The following is a 17,048-nucleotide window of genomic DNA, read 5'->3' as shown; positions in this document are numbered from 1 at the left end:
ACTACTTTTAGTAAAAAAATTTATTCAGAGGCATTGGTGTATCCATACCAGGCTGTGATGCAGCCAGTCAATATACTCTTCACCACACACCTGTAGAAGTTTGTCAAAGGTTTGGATGTCATGCCGAATCTTCGCAAACTCCTAAGGAGGTACAGGCGCTGATGTGCTTCCTTCATAAAGCACTTACATGCTGGGCCCAAGACAGGTCCTCTGAGATGACAACACCATTCTGAAACTGGAACCAGTCTGGTGAATTTTTGCTGCGCTCCTACTATTGCAAGGATATCTTTCAATCGGTAGAAACCAAAACTTCTGTAGGTGTGGAATCACTAACATCCTACACAATTCACCTTTACTCTTGCACTTAAATCCTCCTGCAATAAAGGACAACTTGATATTTGCCATCATAATTGTCTGTCGCACCTACACGTTAGCTTTCAAACGACATCATGCATGAGTAACCCCCCGCGTTCGCCAGCACTTGCCATTCATAAATGATTAACATTTGGAAAGTGCTCCGCAAGTTTTTGCGTCAGACGTAGAGGAGGCACGCGGCAGTATGAATTGCGGGTCTTGCGTGGTGCGTATGACGTGTTTCTGGCAGTGCTCGTTGGAGTTGGTGAGTAGCAGTTACACCGAGGAGAAGCAGGTAAATTAACGGTTTCGACTTAGGAGGTACTGTTGCTCTTCCGTGTCGTGCAGGGGTGAAGAGCGGGGAGGTACCACGACTCGATGAGTCGATGGTTGGCCGCCTGGCCAAGTAACGTGAAAGGGCCGGCTTTGGCCTTCATTGACGAGCTACCGTATTTTTGTGGTAACTCGTCTGGGGTATTCGGCTGGAATTCATGGGTGGTACAGGGTGCGGTGAATGACAATTGCAAAGGCAAACTGCTACCTTGCAGCCTTGGAGCTAGCCTTGTTTTGCTTTGCATGATTTAATTAGTACATGTTATTTAATTACCTTTCGTGCATGTTTTCCTCGCTTCCTGTCTCAAATTAGCGTTTAAAGTGAGGCTCCCAGTAACCATTAACGGTTATGTGCAGAAAGGATTTTGGTCGTTAATTTGGGAATGGACGGTTATGTCGACGGCCATTTAATGGCCTTAATTGGTTTGCTGCAGTCATCGTTGTAGTCCTATTAATGAATGCCAGCGATTAAACCCAATAAGTTTGATGAGCAATAATGTATTTCCCTGTGAAGTTGGTGTGAATTGGAGAGGAACACTTAAAGGATGTGTTCCCATTAATCGGGGACCCCTGCCATTCTCCATGGTAAAGGTTTCGGATTTGTGACATGCCGTTTGCGCGATTTGTTTTTTTGAACATTAGGGATGTGTGGGGTTGAAGTCTTTCACCGAACGGGTTCCATAGTGTTTCTTTGTTTTGTGGCTGTCTGTGGGAAGGTGAATCTCAGGGCTGTATGCTGCATACATACTTTGATAATAAATGCACCTTGAATCTTTTGAAGTAATCTAAGTGAATGGCTGCTGTGTAGTTTCTGAGCAGTGCAATCCTGATGGTGGAAAATGAATGTTTTGGGTTGTGAATGGATTACTAGTTTGGAGACTTGTTTAAGGTAGTGTTCAACCAGCGTATTATTGGAGCTGCACTATGCTAGGGAAGTGGAGGGTGTTCTGTAATGCTGCTGATTGGCCTTGTGGATGGTGCAAAGACTAGAGTGTCAGCGGAGGTAAGTCTCTTGCCTTCAATCTCTCCTTATAGTCATAGTATCTGTGTGGCTGGTGCAGATGAATTAATGTGTGCTGGTCAATGGTGACCTTTGAGGTGTTGATGGTGGGCTTGATATTTGATGCCATGAATGTCAAAGGTGGTTAAACTTTTATTGTAGACCTGTCACTTTCTGGTATGAATGTTACTTGCCCAAAAGTTATTTTAGTCTTGCTGTATGTAGATGTGAGCTGTTACATTTGAGGAGTTGAGCTGTTACATTTGAGGAGGTGAGCTGTTACATTTGAGGAGTTGAGCATGGAATTGAATTTTCTGCAGCTTTGTAGACGCCCTTGATAATGGACAAAATCAGAGGAATTGTAGCTAAAAATATTAATGACAGGAAGAGTACAAGTGTTACTGAGCCTTGTGGAAATTACTTGCATACAGTATCTTGTCTTTTGTAACACCTTTTTAATTGCCCATGCAGGGAGTTGATTAAAGATGCTTTCTGTTTGTACCTGCTTTGTACTTTACTGAAGTAACAATTTTTAGTCTTATTAAGTTGTCATTTCTAAGATCCAAAAAGTTCTCTGGCATATTTTAAGATTGTTGTGAATGATTTTGTCAATAAAAACAGAACCAACAAAGTACATCAATGCATTACAAGTTAGAGGCGTGTAACCACTATGAGCATCTGCATGTGGATGGAAAAGTCTCGTGGTACCTCCCTTGTTTTAGTGAAGAATTACTGCTAGCTGGCAGGTCATAAATTTTAAATTTTATTCCTTGCGTTGAAGATAACTTTAGAGCAGCTCACTGGCCGGTTTCAAGGCAGTAATGAAGTTACCCTATTGAAGCTGTATCATTGCTTCTCACTTTGTATATCAACCATGTTTCAGTGCTACATCCATGTTTTTGTCGAGCACCTCCACACCATCCACCGCAAGCTGAACTTCCAGGTGGCTAAGAATTTTAATTCTCATTCCTGTTGATCCATGTCAGGGTGGAGGAGCAACACCTTGTATTCCATCTGGGTAGCCTCCAACTTGATAGCATGAATATCGATTTCTCCTCCGGTGAACAAATCCCCCAACCATCCTATGCTTCCTCTATTCCTTACTCTGACGTTTCACTTCTTCTGACCTGCCTATAACTTCTCCCTAGATCCCCTCTTCCTTCCTCTTCTCCTTTGGTCCACTCCTCTCCTATCAGATTCCTTCCTCTCTAGCCCGTGACCTTTCCCATCCATGTAGCTCCACCTATCACCTTCCAGCTAGCCGCCGCCTCTTTTGCTCCTCTTTCCCACCCCAACCCCCCAACCTTTTTATTCTGGTGTCTTCCCCTTCCTTTCCAGTCCTGAACAAGAGTCTCGGCCCAAAACATTAACTGTTTACTCTTTTCCATAGATGCTCTCTGACCTGCTGAGAATTTCTCCAGCATTTTGTGTGTATTGCTGTGGATTTTCAACATCTGCAGAATTTCTCCTATTGTGATTTTACCATTCTGCATTGCCTTATTTGACATTTTTTGCACTCTCTAGAGATCAGCGTTCAAGTCTTGTTACCAATCATCCCTAAATTGGTTTCTGTTTAAGGTATGTGTTGTTGTACAAATCCTTCCTTGCTGTTATCTCTTATCTCATGCCTGTCATTTTGCAGACCACTTCTCTCTGATTGTGGATATTTGCTAGCTTAATTTCAAAAAAGTAAGTTTGCTTTATTTGAAATGTTGGCATTTTGACTGAATCTGTGGAAGTACATAAAGTACATAGAACGGTACAGCACAGGAATGGGCCCTTCAGCCCACTACATTGTACCAAGCCAGCTAAAAAGTAAATCAAAACCCCTGAAAAACTAATTCTTTCTACCTACACGATGTCCATATCCCTCCATCCTCATTCATGTGCCTATCTAAGCGTCTCTTAGAAGCCCCAATCACCGTGCCAGGCATTCTCCACATCCCCTTTGAACCTACCTCCTCTCAACTTCAGTGCAAGACCTCTGGTATTAGACATTTCAACTCTAGAAGCAGATACTCTTTCCACTTTATCTATACCTCTCATAATCTTATAAACCTCTATAAGATCTCTTCTCAGCCTCTGCTGCTCCAAAGAAAACAGCTCATGTTTGTCCACCTCTCATGATAGTGCATGCCCTCTAAACTAGACAGCATCCTGGTAAACCCTCTTCATAGCCTCAACATCTTTCCTGTAGTGGGGTGACCAGTACTGTATGCAATGCTCCAGATGTGGCCTAACCAGGGTTTTGTAAAGTTGCAATGTTACCTCTTGACTTTTGAACCTGATGCCTCGACTAATAAAAGCAAGCATTCCATAAGGCCCCTTATCAGCTTGTGTAGCCACTTTCAAGGTGCTATGAACTTGGACCCAAAGTTCCCTCCGCTCAGCAACACTGTTCAGGATCTTGCCCTTAACAGTGTACTGTCTCCTTTCATTTGCCCTACCGAAATGCAGTATCTCACATTTATCTGTGTTAAACTCCATCTGCCATTTCTCTGCCCATATGTGCAACTGATCTATATCTCACTGTATTCTTTGTCAGTCTTCTATACTATCTACAACTCCACCAATCTTGGTAGTATCTGCAAACCTACTAACCCACCCATCTACATTTTCATCCAGGCCATCACAAACAATAGAGATCCCAGCACAGATCCCTGCAGAAATAGAAAGAAAGTGTATCTTTTATTACGTAAATGCGGCAATGTATTTTATATCCTAGTGAAGCCAGGGTTAAATGTGGCATGTTTCATTTAGGTGAAATGGAGCTGCATTAGTGATAAATGGATCAGCGTGGCTAACCTATCTTTAGAGGTAGAAGGAAAACACATGAGAACAAGTCTATCACATGAAGTACCATAATTGAGGTGCATTTGCACTTTTGAGTTTCAGGTGCTTTATTTTCTGTGATCTGTGCAAATTCAGACCAACTTTTTTCTCACTTAAGGGAGGTTAGAAATATAGGATTGTACACGTCAGGCAGAGAACACTTTGATATGATAGCAATCCTTGTCCCACTCTGCCCTCTTAAATTTCTGCAAGTGATGCCTCTGATCATTGGATCAATACACTTTGCTCATGATGCTGTGCTGCAGTTCTTCTAAAACTAATGCGGTTTAGCCAGAGAACAGCTTTGAGAAATGCCCGTGCATGATGATAGAAGTGAAATTGAAATGGTAACACTTAAGGTATGTACAAATTGATCTTTAAAGGAGTGGGGTTGACATTTCAGTAGCCTTCAAATGTGATATCCAAACCACTAACTCTTTCTACCATAAAACATTGGCCTTGACATCTTGATGTTTTTTTAAAAAAAAAACTTTTACTGGAAGCAAGTGGCTGATTCGCCTCTCAATTTTACATACTGAATAATTGCAGTTGAAAACCCACTTGGGTTTTGGACTGCAAGATGCTTATTTGATTGACTTTCCCATAACTATTCAAGTTTTTATAAATTTGTAACATTTTCTGTTTTAATGTTCAGATATGTGTAAAGTCCATTCATCCTCCTGGGCTGCACACTGTATCATGGCAAATAATCCACTTTAATAATGTTGGGCTAGATTAAATTTAGAAGCCAATTGACCCTCTGCATTCTAATTAATGCATAGTTAAGGAGGTTAGTCATCTATTTTCAGGGCACTATTTGAGAACCTCATACTGGAATGGATGCCTGAGGAAGGAGCTGATAGTGAACATAGCTCCCTGGGAGTGATTAGTCTTGTTTTGAACAATAATTCACTTTGTTTGAGGTAAGCCTGAAGGATGAAAAGCACTGTGAGGATTGAGGTTGACTTTTCCAGAAGAAATAGAGCAAGAGAGTAATCACGGGATGGTTCCTCTACAGTTCAGCCTGATGGACTGGACTGCAATGGTCCTTTTTATTCATGTGAATCAGTGTTACTTGAGCCCGTAGCTCCCACTGAAGCATAGGCTATCGATTACCTCTGAAGTCGATGGTTGGAGTTCATCAACACTTCTGCAGTCCATTGCATCCACTGTGCAGGGGATTGGCCTATACAGCTTTCACCCATTTCCACCTGCTTTCATGACGGATGTAAGGGTTGGACTTTGAGAGTGTTAACTTCCAAATCTTTCATTTGGATTGCAAACCTGAACCATGAATGTAACTGTAAGGGTCATTAGACTTGTTAGGGAAATACTGTTGAATATGTTAACCCTTAAGAGCAATTGGGCATTATGTTAAGCAAATAGTTATTATAAACGAGATTCTGTAGATGCTGGAAATTGTGAACGACATGCTTGAAGTTCTGGAAGAACACAGCAGATCATTTAAGGAGGGAAACAGTTGATGCTTTGAGTTAAGTATGCAGAATATCATTGTCTACAAGGGGCTTACTGCTTGTAATGGGCTGCCCATTACAATAGGTTTTGTTTCAACTATTACCACTGAACAATTAATATGTATTGCAGAGCATATTGCGGTTGGAGAGGAAGGCAAATGAGGAACTTGTTGCTAATTGTTGTAGAGTAGGTGCTATTGTCCTTGCTGCTCCAAGGACCCAGGTCCCATCCTGATCTTCAGTGCTATCTGAGTAGAGCTTGCACAAGTGGATTTCCCCAGATGTGCTGGTTTCCTCTAAGTAGGCAGGTTAATTGTGCACTATCAGTTGCCCTTAGTGTATACAGGTGGTGAGAGAATTGGAGGGAGGTGATGGGCATGCTGGGAATCAGAAGAATGGGATTTCTGCGATGTTGTAGTAGTAGTATTACTAATTTGAATTGGAGCTTTTTTGTATATCCAGAACTTTTAACCAGCAAATTTATCAGGCCAAACTTGGCAGTTTGGAGGGGAACCACTAGCAAAGTTCCTTCTGTACCTGTATGTAGCAGCATGAAGGCCAAGAGCACAGCCTAGTGTGGTGAGCTGAAGGTCGTTTCCTATACCTTTGAACCTGTGCACAGTAATCCCTTTGAGTTAATAAAAAGGTGAGTGGTTTGCTTTGTCAATTAAATTTCATATTTTTTGAATCCATTTCAACTGTTTACATGTCTGTCAGACACTTAAATGCAGTTCAAAATGCTCTTTGAGAGAAGAAGCCATCAAAAAGCCATTGAGGTAAATTACAGATGGGATTTCAGGGTCTAGTTGCTTGTGGCTGCTGCACTTCAGTGGATTAATGTGATGGTGAGGCTTGGAGTTGGATGAAATAAGCTGAATGTAAATTTTGGTGTCCTTGGGGATTGGACAAGGGGACTGGGGCAAGACCAGCCTGCAAGCTGGGTTGATCAGTTTGTCCTAATGTCTTGGCATTGCTGGCTCTTGAAATCAACAAGTAATAGACCTGCTTGATTTACTATCAAAATGACTACCCTTCAGGTGGGGCAACTACTATTTACTACAGTGGTATTAAAACTAATGTAAAATAATTTGGAGAGCTCAGCTGTCTGAATTACTAAAATTAGAATCAGGTTTAATATCACCGACATATGTCGTGAAATTTGTTATGCAATACACAATAATAGAAAAAAACATCAATTACAGTAAATATAGATTAAATAGTTAGATTAAGTAGTGCAAAAATAGAAATAAAAAAAGTAGAGAGATGGTGTTCAGAAATTGGATGGCAGAGGAAAAGAAGCTGTTCCTGAATCATTGAGTGTGTGCCTTCAGGCTTCTGTACCTCCTTAATGGTAGCAATGAAAAGAGGGCATGTCCTGGGTGATGGGGGTCCTTATTGACGGATGCTGCCTTTTTGAGGCATCACTCCTTGAAGATGCTCTGGATTCTACAGAGACTTGTGCTCGTGATGGAGCTGACTAAGGTAACATGTCTCTGCATCGTATTTCGCAGTAGCCCCCCCCCCCCCCCCCACCATACCAGACAGTGATTCAGTCAGTTAGAATGCCCTCCACGGGACATATTTAGAAATTTGCAAATCTACTCAAACTAATGAAATATAGCCTTTGTAGCTGTATCAGTTTGTTGGGCCCAGGATAGATCCTCAAAGATATTGACACCCAGGAACTTGAAATTGCTCACTCTTTTCACTTCTGCTCTCTCTGAGGACTGGTCTAAGTTCCCTTGTCTCGCCCCTTCTGAAGTCCACAATCAGTTCTTTAGTCTTATTGACATTGAGTGCAAGGTTGTTGCTGTGACACAACTTAGCTAGCTGATGTATCTCTCTTCTGTACGCCCTCTCAACACCATCTGAAATTCTGCCAACAATATCATTGGCAAATTTAAATTTGCTGTGCCTAGCCACACAGTCATGGGTGTAGAGAGATTACACCCAGTGTGCAAGTGTTGACTGTCAGCGAGGTGGGGATGTTGTTTCTGATCTGCATGGTCTGTGGTCTTCCGATTAGGAAGTTGAGGATCGAGTTGCAGAGGGAAGTAGAGGCTCAGGTTCTGGAGTGTTCTGATCAGAACTGTAGGAATATGAGCACATACTGTATGTAGAATGCTGATCTTTAAATGTTCATACCTTGAAACTCAATACATTTGGAGGCTTTAGATTTTTATAAATTTATGCCCTCAGCTTTTTAAAAATTTTGTTAAAGGAATATAATAACGTTCCTTTGCATAATATTTGGGCAGCTAACTGCTGCACGGCTGAAGACCTTATTGTATTCGACGGTTTGTAATCTAAACTGAGATCCAGTGGAACACTTGCATAGTTAGGTGTTGGTAAACCTTTTTGGATCCTGTTTCTAGTAATTGATACTGTGAAATGCACATTAATTCAAATTTCAGATTATGTAACTTGTAATTATTTCTACTGTCGAGCTAGTTGAAAGATCCAAGCCAGTAACCGGAGAAGCTAGATGTTCTGCAAGTGACGCCTGAGCAAAATCTGACTTGAAAATTAAAGATGACTTTTCTTCCTCCTTTGTGAGGACTGTCATTTTTGTATTGCAAATTTTAGATTGACTTCTGCTTGTAGTACTATAGTAACCATTTATAGTAACGTGACTCCAATAACTCTTAAACTGATGGTTGAAGAATTAAATCCTTTCTGCTGCAAAGGGAGTTTTAATAACTTTGCAGTATTGAACATAAATATAGGAGCATAGAACTATTAATATTAACACAACAATATAGAACCATAGAACACTACAGCACAGTACAGGCCCTTCAACCCTCCATGTTGTGCTGACCCATATAATCCTTAAAAACAAGTACTAAACCCACAGTACCCCATAACCCTCTATATTTCTTTCATCCATGTGCCTGTCCAAGAGGCTCTTAAATACCCCTAATGTTTTAGCCTCCACCACCATCCCTGGCAAGTCATTCCAGGCACTCACAACCCTCTGTGTATATAAAAAAAAACCAAACAAACTTACCCCTGATGTCTCCCCTAAACTTCCCTCCCTTAATTTTGTACATATGCCCTCAGGTGTTTGCTATTGGTGCCCTGGGAAACAGGTACTGGCTATCCACCCTATCTATGCCTCTCATAATCTTGTAGACCTCTATCAAATCCCCTCTCATTCTTCTACGCTCCAAAGAGAAAAGTCCCAGCTCTGCTAACCTTGCCTCATATGACTTGTTCTCCAAACCAGGCAACATCCTGGTAAATCTCCTCTGCACCCTCTCCATAACTTCCACATCCTTCCTATAATGAGGTGACCAGAACTGAACACAATACTCTAAGTGCGGTCTCACCAGAGATTTGTAGAGTTGCAACATGGCCTCTCTTGAACTCAATCCCCCTGTTAATGAAGCCTAGCATCCCATAGGCCTTCTTAACTACCCTATCAACCTGTGCAGTGACCTTGAGGGATGTATGGATTTGAACCCCAAGGTCCCTTTGTTCATCCACACTCTTAAGTAACTGACCATTAATCCTGTACTCAGTCTTCTGGTTTGTCCTTCCAAAATGCATCACCTCACACTTGTCTGGATTGAACTCCATTTGCCATTTTTCTGCCCAACTCTGCAGCCTGTCTATATCCTTTTGTAACCTTCGACCACTTATAGCTCCATCCACAACTCCTCCAATCTTCGTGTCATCCGCAAACTTACTCACCCATCCTTCCGCCTCTACATCCAGGTCATTTATAAAAATCACAAATAGCTGGGGTCCCAGGACAGATCCCTGTGGCACTCCACTAGTCACCGACCTCCAGGTGGTTAAATATTAAATATATCTTAATTCTTGCAGAACTGTTCTACACATTTAATATTAATTGAATTTGGGTATAAGCATGATTTGAGCTTGTTTAAAGTTCACTTTATTGAATGCTTCACTTTCTGGTTTGTATGCCTCTTTGCATTTAAAGAATTGCAGGTATTTGTTCATAATCAAAGTTTTTTGTTTTGTATCAAAAGCTTCAAAGACCTTGACCACATTGACCAGGGAGTACCTTACACAGAAGTTGAGTTTTTAACCATGTGGTAATATTGTAGATTTGGGACAATAAATTGTATTTGGCAAATGTGGTTTAATTTGGCTTCTGGCCAAGCCTCCATCAGTAAAAGGAAATGGATTTTTGGCTGTTCTAAGAACAACACTGAATAGACATCTTCCTGTACCAAACTACTTAATTACCTAATTTACACCTTTCTGTGATACATTGTTTGAAAACAATGGAGTCTGTGACATATTTAATAATCTTTCTAATTTGGCACATGCAATGATCATTTGAATGTTTTAATATATCTTGGGGAAAATTTTAAACTACTATTCTTTTATGCAGGTACGTGAGCGTGACCATGGGAATTTTTGCTTCAGGTCTTAAAGGCATCTTTGGAAAGAAGGAGATGCGAATTCTCATGGTTGGTCTAGATGCTGCTGGAAAAACCACCATTCTTTACCAATTTAAGCTTGGAGAAATTGTTACCACAATTCCTACCATCGGTATGTTCAAATAGCCTTATAATTGAAGAATCAGCAATTGTGTTGTTTCAACTTCAATAATGGAAGATCTTTTACAGCTTGTAATTTGAGTCAGTCTGGTGATTCCAGTACTCTAATTAGCAAGTGATGCTTTACAATCTGTCTGCAGCTAAGTGCCTTATTTTTCCTTGAATAAAAGGTTTGGGCATATTTGGGTATTTATCATTGTGTTAGAGATTTGGATTGTTGAATATAATTAAGAGAACAGCTTTGAGTCAAATCATCCGTGTGAAAGAACAAGGGGAAATGGTTAAAGTTCTTCTTGGGCCTTGAGGTGATCAATAAACTTGGAGACTTTTGGTAACTAGTTTCACTAGTTTGAATTACCCATGTTGACATCATATCATATTTCTATAATCTGTCATAAAATCTGTGCTTTTACTCCTGCATTTCCAGGTGAAAATCATAAATTCCAGCTCCTTCATACCCAGGGAAGCAGTGGTAGCTACCAGATTAAATACACAGATTTTTGCATAGCAGGGAAATTAGGGGTTATGGGGAAAAAGGCAGATGGGTGGAGCTGAGTCTGTAATCTAATCAGCCATAATCTTATTGAATGACACAATAGGATCAACAGGTGCTCCTGCTTTTTTTTTGAAGAATTGCAACAGGTACTTTTCAAATACTTTGTATTCCTTGTGCACTTACTCTTAATGTTGGTGCCGATATAGGAAAAAGACTGTTTAATACTCAGTTGGGCAGGGTGTTAAATACCTATGGGGGAGAAAAGCTGGATTAGTCAACCAAATTAACTGCAAGATGGTTTCTTGGTACCTGGAGAACAGTTTCTGCTTTAATGCTGCAGCTAGAATTTCAAGGTTCCAACTTGGCTATTTGCATCATGATGACTTTTGACTAAATAATTGTGCTTTTGATTAAATTTGCAGTATTGATGCCAAATTTCTGGTTGGATAGATTTGGTGGATTCAGTAAAAGGGGAAATGGATGGGATAACCAGATAATAAAATGTCTTTCTTTTCAGGTTTTAATGTGGAAACCGTGGAATATAAACACATAAGCTTCACAGTCTGGGATGTCGGTGGACAGGATAAAATCCGACCACTTTGGCGTCATTACTTTCAAAACACACAAGGTAAGGGGGTGACTTTGTTTTCTATCTACACTTTCTTTATTTTGACACTACAGCCATTACTGGATATTCAATTATATCATTTATTAATGAGCATTTTGGAAGGGTAGGGTGAAATGAGGTGAGGGCAATGTGTAATTTTTAGATTTGGTGTACATTTGAGTCTAGTTTTAATCTATCAACAGAAGAACTGAGTGAACACATTTTTAGGTTCTAAGTTTATAAGCAGCAAAGACTATAAAAAGTGAGGCATTAACAACTTTGATTCGTAGTTTCAATGCACTTGTTGAATTTTAGTCAGCGACTAAGTCACTCAACTAATGGATTATTGGTTTTGTATCTCAAAGGGGCTGGAACACAACAGGTGAAAACTTTTGCTTTTCTTGTACAGAGTCGTGGGTATTCCTTTTCAAAAATTATTTTGCATTGAGCACTGCATCTTTGGCAGATTATATTGACCATGGGTTGCATAAATTGGCTTGTATTCCAAGTTTCAAGTTGAAAGGTGATGTTCTCAAGGTTTTTAAAACTTCAGTGTTCAATGGTTGTTGGAAAAACTAGTTTTGAGCAGTGTCTGGAAAGAACAGTACAGTTATGATCCATTTCTAAACTGGTAAGCGCTTTATCTGTGATTGAATTGACTTTGTTTCTTGCATCCTTCACATACATGAGTAAAAATCTTTAGGTTATGTCTCCGTTTGTGCAATTTATAGTAATTTGTAATAAATAGTACTGTATGTGCAACAGAACAGTCAATATAACTTAGAAATACAAAATATAAATTATGTCAGTGTGAATTAATCATTCTGATGGCCTGGTGGAAGAAGCTGTCCTGGAGCCTGTTGGTCCTGGCTTTTACAGTTTCCCGGATGGTAGCAGCTGGAACAGTTGTGGTTGGGGTGACTCGGGTCCCCGATGATCCTTCGGGCCCTTTTTAAACACCTGTACTTGTAAATATCCTGAATCATGGGAAGTTCACAACTACAGATGTGCTGGGCTGTCCACACCATTCTACAGGGTCCTGCAATTGAGGGGAGTACAGTTCCCATACTAGGCCGTGATGCGGCCAGTCAGGATACTCTCAATTGTGCCCCTGTAGAAAGTCCTTCAAACCTGGGGACTCATGCCAAACTTCTTCATCCATCTGAGGTGAAAGAGGTGCTGTTGTGCTTTTTTTTTCACCACACAGCCGGTATGTACAGGCCATATGACGTCCTTGATGATGTGTATACTGAGGAACTTAAAGCTGTTCACTCTCTCAACCCCAGATCCATTGATGTCAATAGAGGGGTTAGCCCATCTCCATTCCTCCTGTAATCCACAAACAGCTCCTTTGTTTTTGCTGCATTAATGGAGAGGTTGTTTTCTTGACACCACCGTGTCAGGGTGATGACTTTTTCCTCTGTAGGCTACCTCATCATTGTTTTGCAATTAGGCCAATCAATGTAATGTTGTTGGCAAATTTAATTAGCAGATTGGAGCTGTGGGTGGCGATACAGTCAGGAGTAAAGGAGGGAGCAGAGGTGAGGGAGCCTACTCTTACCACCTGTCAGTAATCTGACAGGAAGTCCAGGATCCAGCTGCACAGGGCAAGGTGAAGGCCAAGGTCTTTGAGCTTCTTGTCGAGCCTGGAGGGAATTATGGTGTTGAATCCTGAACTGTAGTCCAAGAACAGCACTCCCCCATAAGCATCCCACTTCTCCAGATGTGCAGGGACGGTGTGTAGAGCTGTGTCTATTGGTTGTGTCAGTAGGTGAATTGTAGGGGGTCCAGTGTGGGTGGTAGCATGCTGCAGATGTATTCCTTGACCAGCCTCTCAAAGCATTTGCTTATTATTAAGGTGAGTGTGCCAGGACATGTTACCTTGGTCTTTTTAGGTGCAGGGACAATGGGAGAGTAGAACTCTCCGTCCTTACTCCTGCCCCTCACCACCCACAAATGTTTATTTCACACTCTTTATTTAGAATATTGAGGGAGATGGGGTTAAGTCAGATGGCCTTTAAAATAGAATTGCAGTAAAAATCTGATTAGAACAGGCTCAAAGGGCTGAATGACCTTCTATCCAAAATGGCAGTCACTTCTGCTTCCACTTGGACTGCAACCTGTGTATGTTTCTTGCAGTGTATTTAACTGTTGTTCAGAGAAATTGGTGTTGTAAGAATCAGGAAAGATTAACTATAGTCTGAAGTTTTGTGCTCACTTTTGTTCTTCTAGGGTTGATATTTGTCGTTGACAGTAATGACAGAGAGCGTATGAATGAGGCACGTGAGGAGCTGATGCGAATGCTTGCAGAAGATGAATTGCGTGATGCTGTCTTACTTGTCCTTGCCAACAAACAGGTAAATTAACTGTTAAGTGAGGGGTAGTTTTCATCAGTTTCACTGGGATGGTTTGACTACCACTGTTCAACATAGAGCTTTTTCTTGGAAGTGGTTAATTGCAGAGCTTGCCTGATTGTGTATCACAGCAGAGATGAGTTCAGAACATCACTTTAGTGGACCAAATGAGTGCCTGAATATTCCAACTTGGCCTGATGTTTCATCACATTTGCAGCAACTGAGCCTGACTTTCCCTCTTGGGTTCACCATGATCACTTTTCCTAAAAGGCCACATTCTTAGTTTATCCGTATTTGCGGCCTAGCAAGTACTGCATGACAAAATATAGCATTTGTAATTTTGCGCAAATTGTCACTGCTAAAATGTTTTGTTGTACTTTGGTACTTTAGTTTCTTGCACCTTCAGCAAAGTGGCAGCATTAGTCTTTGCGCATTGCAAACTGCTAAAAAAACAGCAAATCTCGTTTCTCTTGCAATAATGCCTCTCAAATAGTCTAGGTTACAATGCTTCATTGCCAATAATAAACTTTTATCCAGGAAGTAGTGAATAATGCATGTACTATGCATTTTGCTAAACATTTTAACAAATGCTTGTCTCAGTACCACAACACAGGCAATCATTCAGTTTATCCTGCCTATTTTGACTCTTTGGTAGAGCTATCCAATCAGTCACATGGCCCCATTTCTTTAGCATTTGTCCAATTCTCGTTACCTCCACACCTTCCACAATCCTTTACAGGTAACAATTCTGGATCATAATTCTGCTGTCTTATTAAGTTAATGTTCTTTGCATCTTGCAACTTATTCTTTTGAAAATTATCTTAAATCTGTGTCTTCTGGTGAATAACCCTTCTGTTTGAAAATAGGTTTTTCTTAATTACACTTACTAAAATATTTGTCAGATTATATCAGAGCCTGAAAAGTTGAAGGTGAGCCTTAGCTTCTCTGGTTATCAATTTAAGTTCCTGTAAATGGTATCCTCTAAGACATCTGATGCCTTTCTCCAAAGTGTATGCCCAGAATTGGGTGTGCTGCTCCAGCTGAGGCTTAACTAGTAATTTACAGAAGTTTAACATAACTTTCTTGCATACCATTTTAAGGTTAAGGAACCAGCACATCTCTAATCTTTCTGAACTTGTCTTGCACTCAAGCACCCTGACCTAATGATTCTGTTGCTGCACCTACTTTCACTTAATGTTCATATTGGTATTTCTCTTTCCGTTCTCCATTAGTTACTGTTTTTTTTAATGTGGCAATGAGAAAAGGGCATTTTGGGATCAGGGACAATCTTGCAGCTTCTCATAAAGCAATATAATCCTGAGGTATAAATGTTGCCTCTTCCTCCTAGGATCTTCCGAATGCAATGAATGCAGCTCAAATCACAGACAAACTGGGCCTACACAATCTGCGCAGTCGACAGTGGTATATTCAGGCTACGTGCGCCACCTCTGGTGAGGGTCTCTGCAATGGACTGGATTGGTTAGCCAGTCAGTTGAAAAAGAAGTGATGACTGCTTGCCAAGGATTGTGTATTTGGAAAAATGTAACTGTCCTGATGAGGTGAATTTGGCTACACTGACTTTTTTTAATCTTCATCATTTCCTTGGGGTATGGTGTCTTCTGGTTATTGAATTGGGGATCCAAGCAGTAGTGTCCTTTGACTGTATTGTAGTCTCTTTTCCAAGACTCATCAACAGCTGCTGTTGGCTTAAATGTAAGAAACTTGAACTGGAACTGGACCTGTGCAGAAAGATCTTGGAAAAAAAAACAATGCATCAAGATTGAATTTATCAACAGTGCATTTATCACATTCCAATAAATGGAGCGTTCTGCTTGTATTTTTAAATTGCACTTGAGTACTGGAACTCCCAACAGTTTTGTTCACTTCTCCATGCTTTCATTGTTACTGTAAAATTGGCTTAATTAAACACTTTACTTGTCCACCTCTGCAAAATAGTGTGGGTCAGTATCTTTCTATGGCTGAAATTATAAAATTGACATTTTTTATAGTGACTGTACTGAAATATTGATCTGACATTTGTTTCTGTATTTAAGTGGTTTCCAATTGCTTTCAAACCATTTTATTGAAGGGTGAATGAAGTGGTTACTGATTTGCAGACTAACTGAAGGTGCTGAAATACTTGTGTGAAGCCACTGAGTCGTCTGCAATAATAAGTGACCAGCTACGTTCAAGAGGCATTCCTTGCAATGAGGTGTACATATGTAATTCTCAAGCGTTGTCATTCAAAATAGCACACATTTAATTGTTTGTAGAGCAGGTGGAATGGAGAAGGACTCCATGTTGCTGTATGCTTGGATGTTGGTGCACATTGTCAAGGTAGTATGTAATTGGCAGAATTGTTTGTATTGAAGTTCTACTTGAACCTTTTATAAAATTGTAAACATTTCATGCATTTCAATTTCCAATTCAAAGCTTGGGACCTGTGGTGCAGTGGATAAGTGCCATTCTTTACTCCAGGATCCAGGTTTGTATCTAGACCATTCCCTCACTGAGTTGTTGACAGCTACAGAAAATGTCAGTTGGTGGAAGCTGTTATTTAACCTGGAGAAGTTGTTCTTAAATATCAGGAAGTATCCGTTCTGAGTTTTGTTCACTTCCCTCAAGTTAGCTGTGGTTACAACAGGAAAGTATTTTCTTTTTTAAGTTTTTGCAGTATTTATGCATGCTCCTGGGCTGACAAAAGCATTGTGCAATCCAATAAAGATTTCTGGGGGGAGGTTGTGGTTTGTGGGGGGCGGGGGGGAAGCGGCTATAAGTGGATTGTTATACTGAAGAAATTGATGTCTAAGGGATGAGACAGTGGGATGGAGAAACATTTTTTTCACAATTTTGGGCTTTAGAGTGGATGACTGGAATTTTTTCATTGGCAAGAGACCTCAAAGAAGCATTGTTCATGTTGTTAGAATATGGATCAAGCTGGACCCTTGTGATTAAATGCCAATACTCACAGGATTAGTGGCTTATGTATTAGAGATACAGCTTCATAACAAGCCCTTCTGGGCTAAAAAGCATGTGCTGCTCAATTACCCCAAGTGACCAATTAA

General features: G+C 40.5%; 1 protein-coding gene across 3 annotated transcripts; it reads left to right on the top strand.

Annotated features, from left to right (window-relative positions):
• The first annotated feature begins 536 nt into the window (after positions 1-536).
• Positions 537-15,936, top strand: LOC140741142 (ADP-ribosylation factor 1-like). Of its 3 annotated transcripts, XM_073070963.1 has the most exons (6): positions 588-649; positions 3,212-3,265; positions 10,358-10,518; positions 11,540-11,650; positions 13,862-13,986; positions 15,332-15,936. In XM_073070963.1, the coding sequence occupies exons 3-6, from the start codon at positions 10,374-10,376 to the stop codon at positions 15,488-15,490; spliced, it is 540 nt and encodes a 179-aa protein (XP_072927064.1). In that variant the 5' UTR covers positions 588-649; positions 3,212-3,265; positions 10,358-10,373; the 3' UTR covers positions 15,491-15,936. The 3 variants fall into 3 exon arrangements, with proteins under 3 accessions (XP_072927063.1, XP_072927064.1, XP_072927066.1); XM_073070962.1 differs by lacking the exon at positions 3,212-3,265 and having other exon boundaries at positions 537-649; XM_073070965.1 differs by lacking the exon at positions 3,212-3,265 and having other exon boundaries at positions 599-619.
• Positions 15,937-17,048: the final 1,112 nt, after the last annotated feature.

The sequence above is a fragment of the Hemitrygon akajei genome, chromosome 18 (assembly GCF_048418815.1).
Source record: "Hemitrygon akajei chromosome 18, sHemAka1.3, whole genome shotgun sequence".
Taxonomy (NCBI): domain Eukaryota; kingdom Metazoa; phylum Chordata; class Chondrichthyes; order Myliobatiformes; family Dasyatidae; genus Hemitrygon; species Hemitrygon akajei.
The sequence above is the reverse complement of the archived record's forward strand: the minus strand, read 5'-3'. Positions and strand labels throughout refer to the sequence as shown.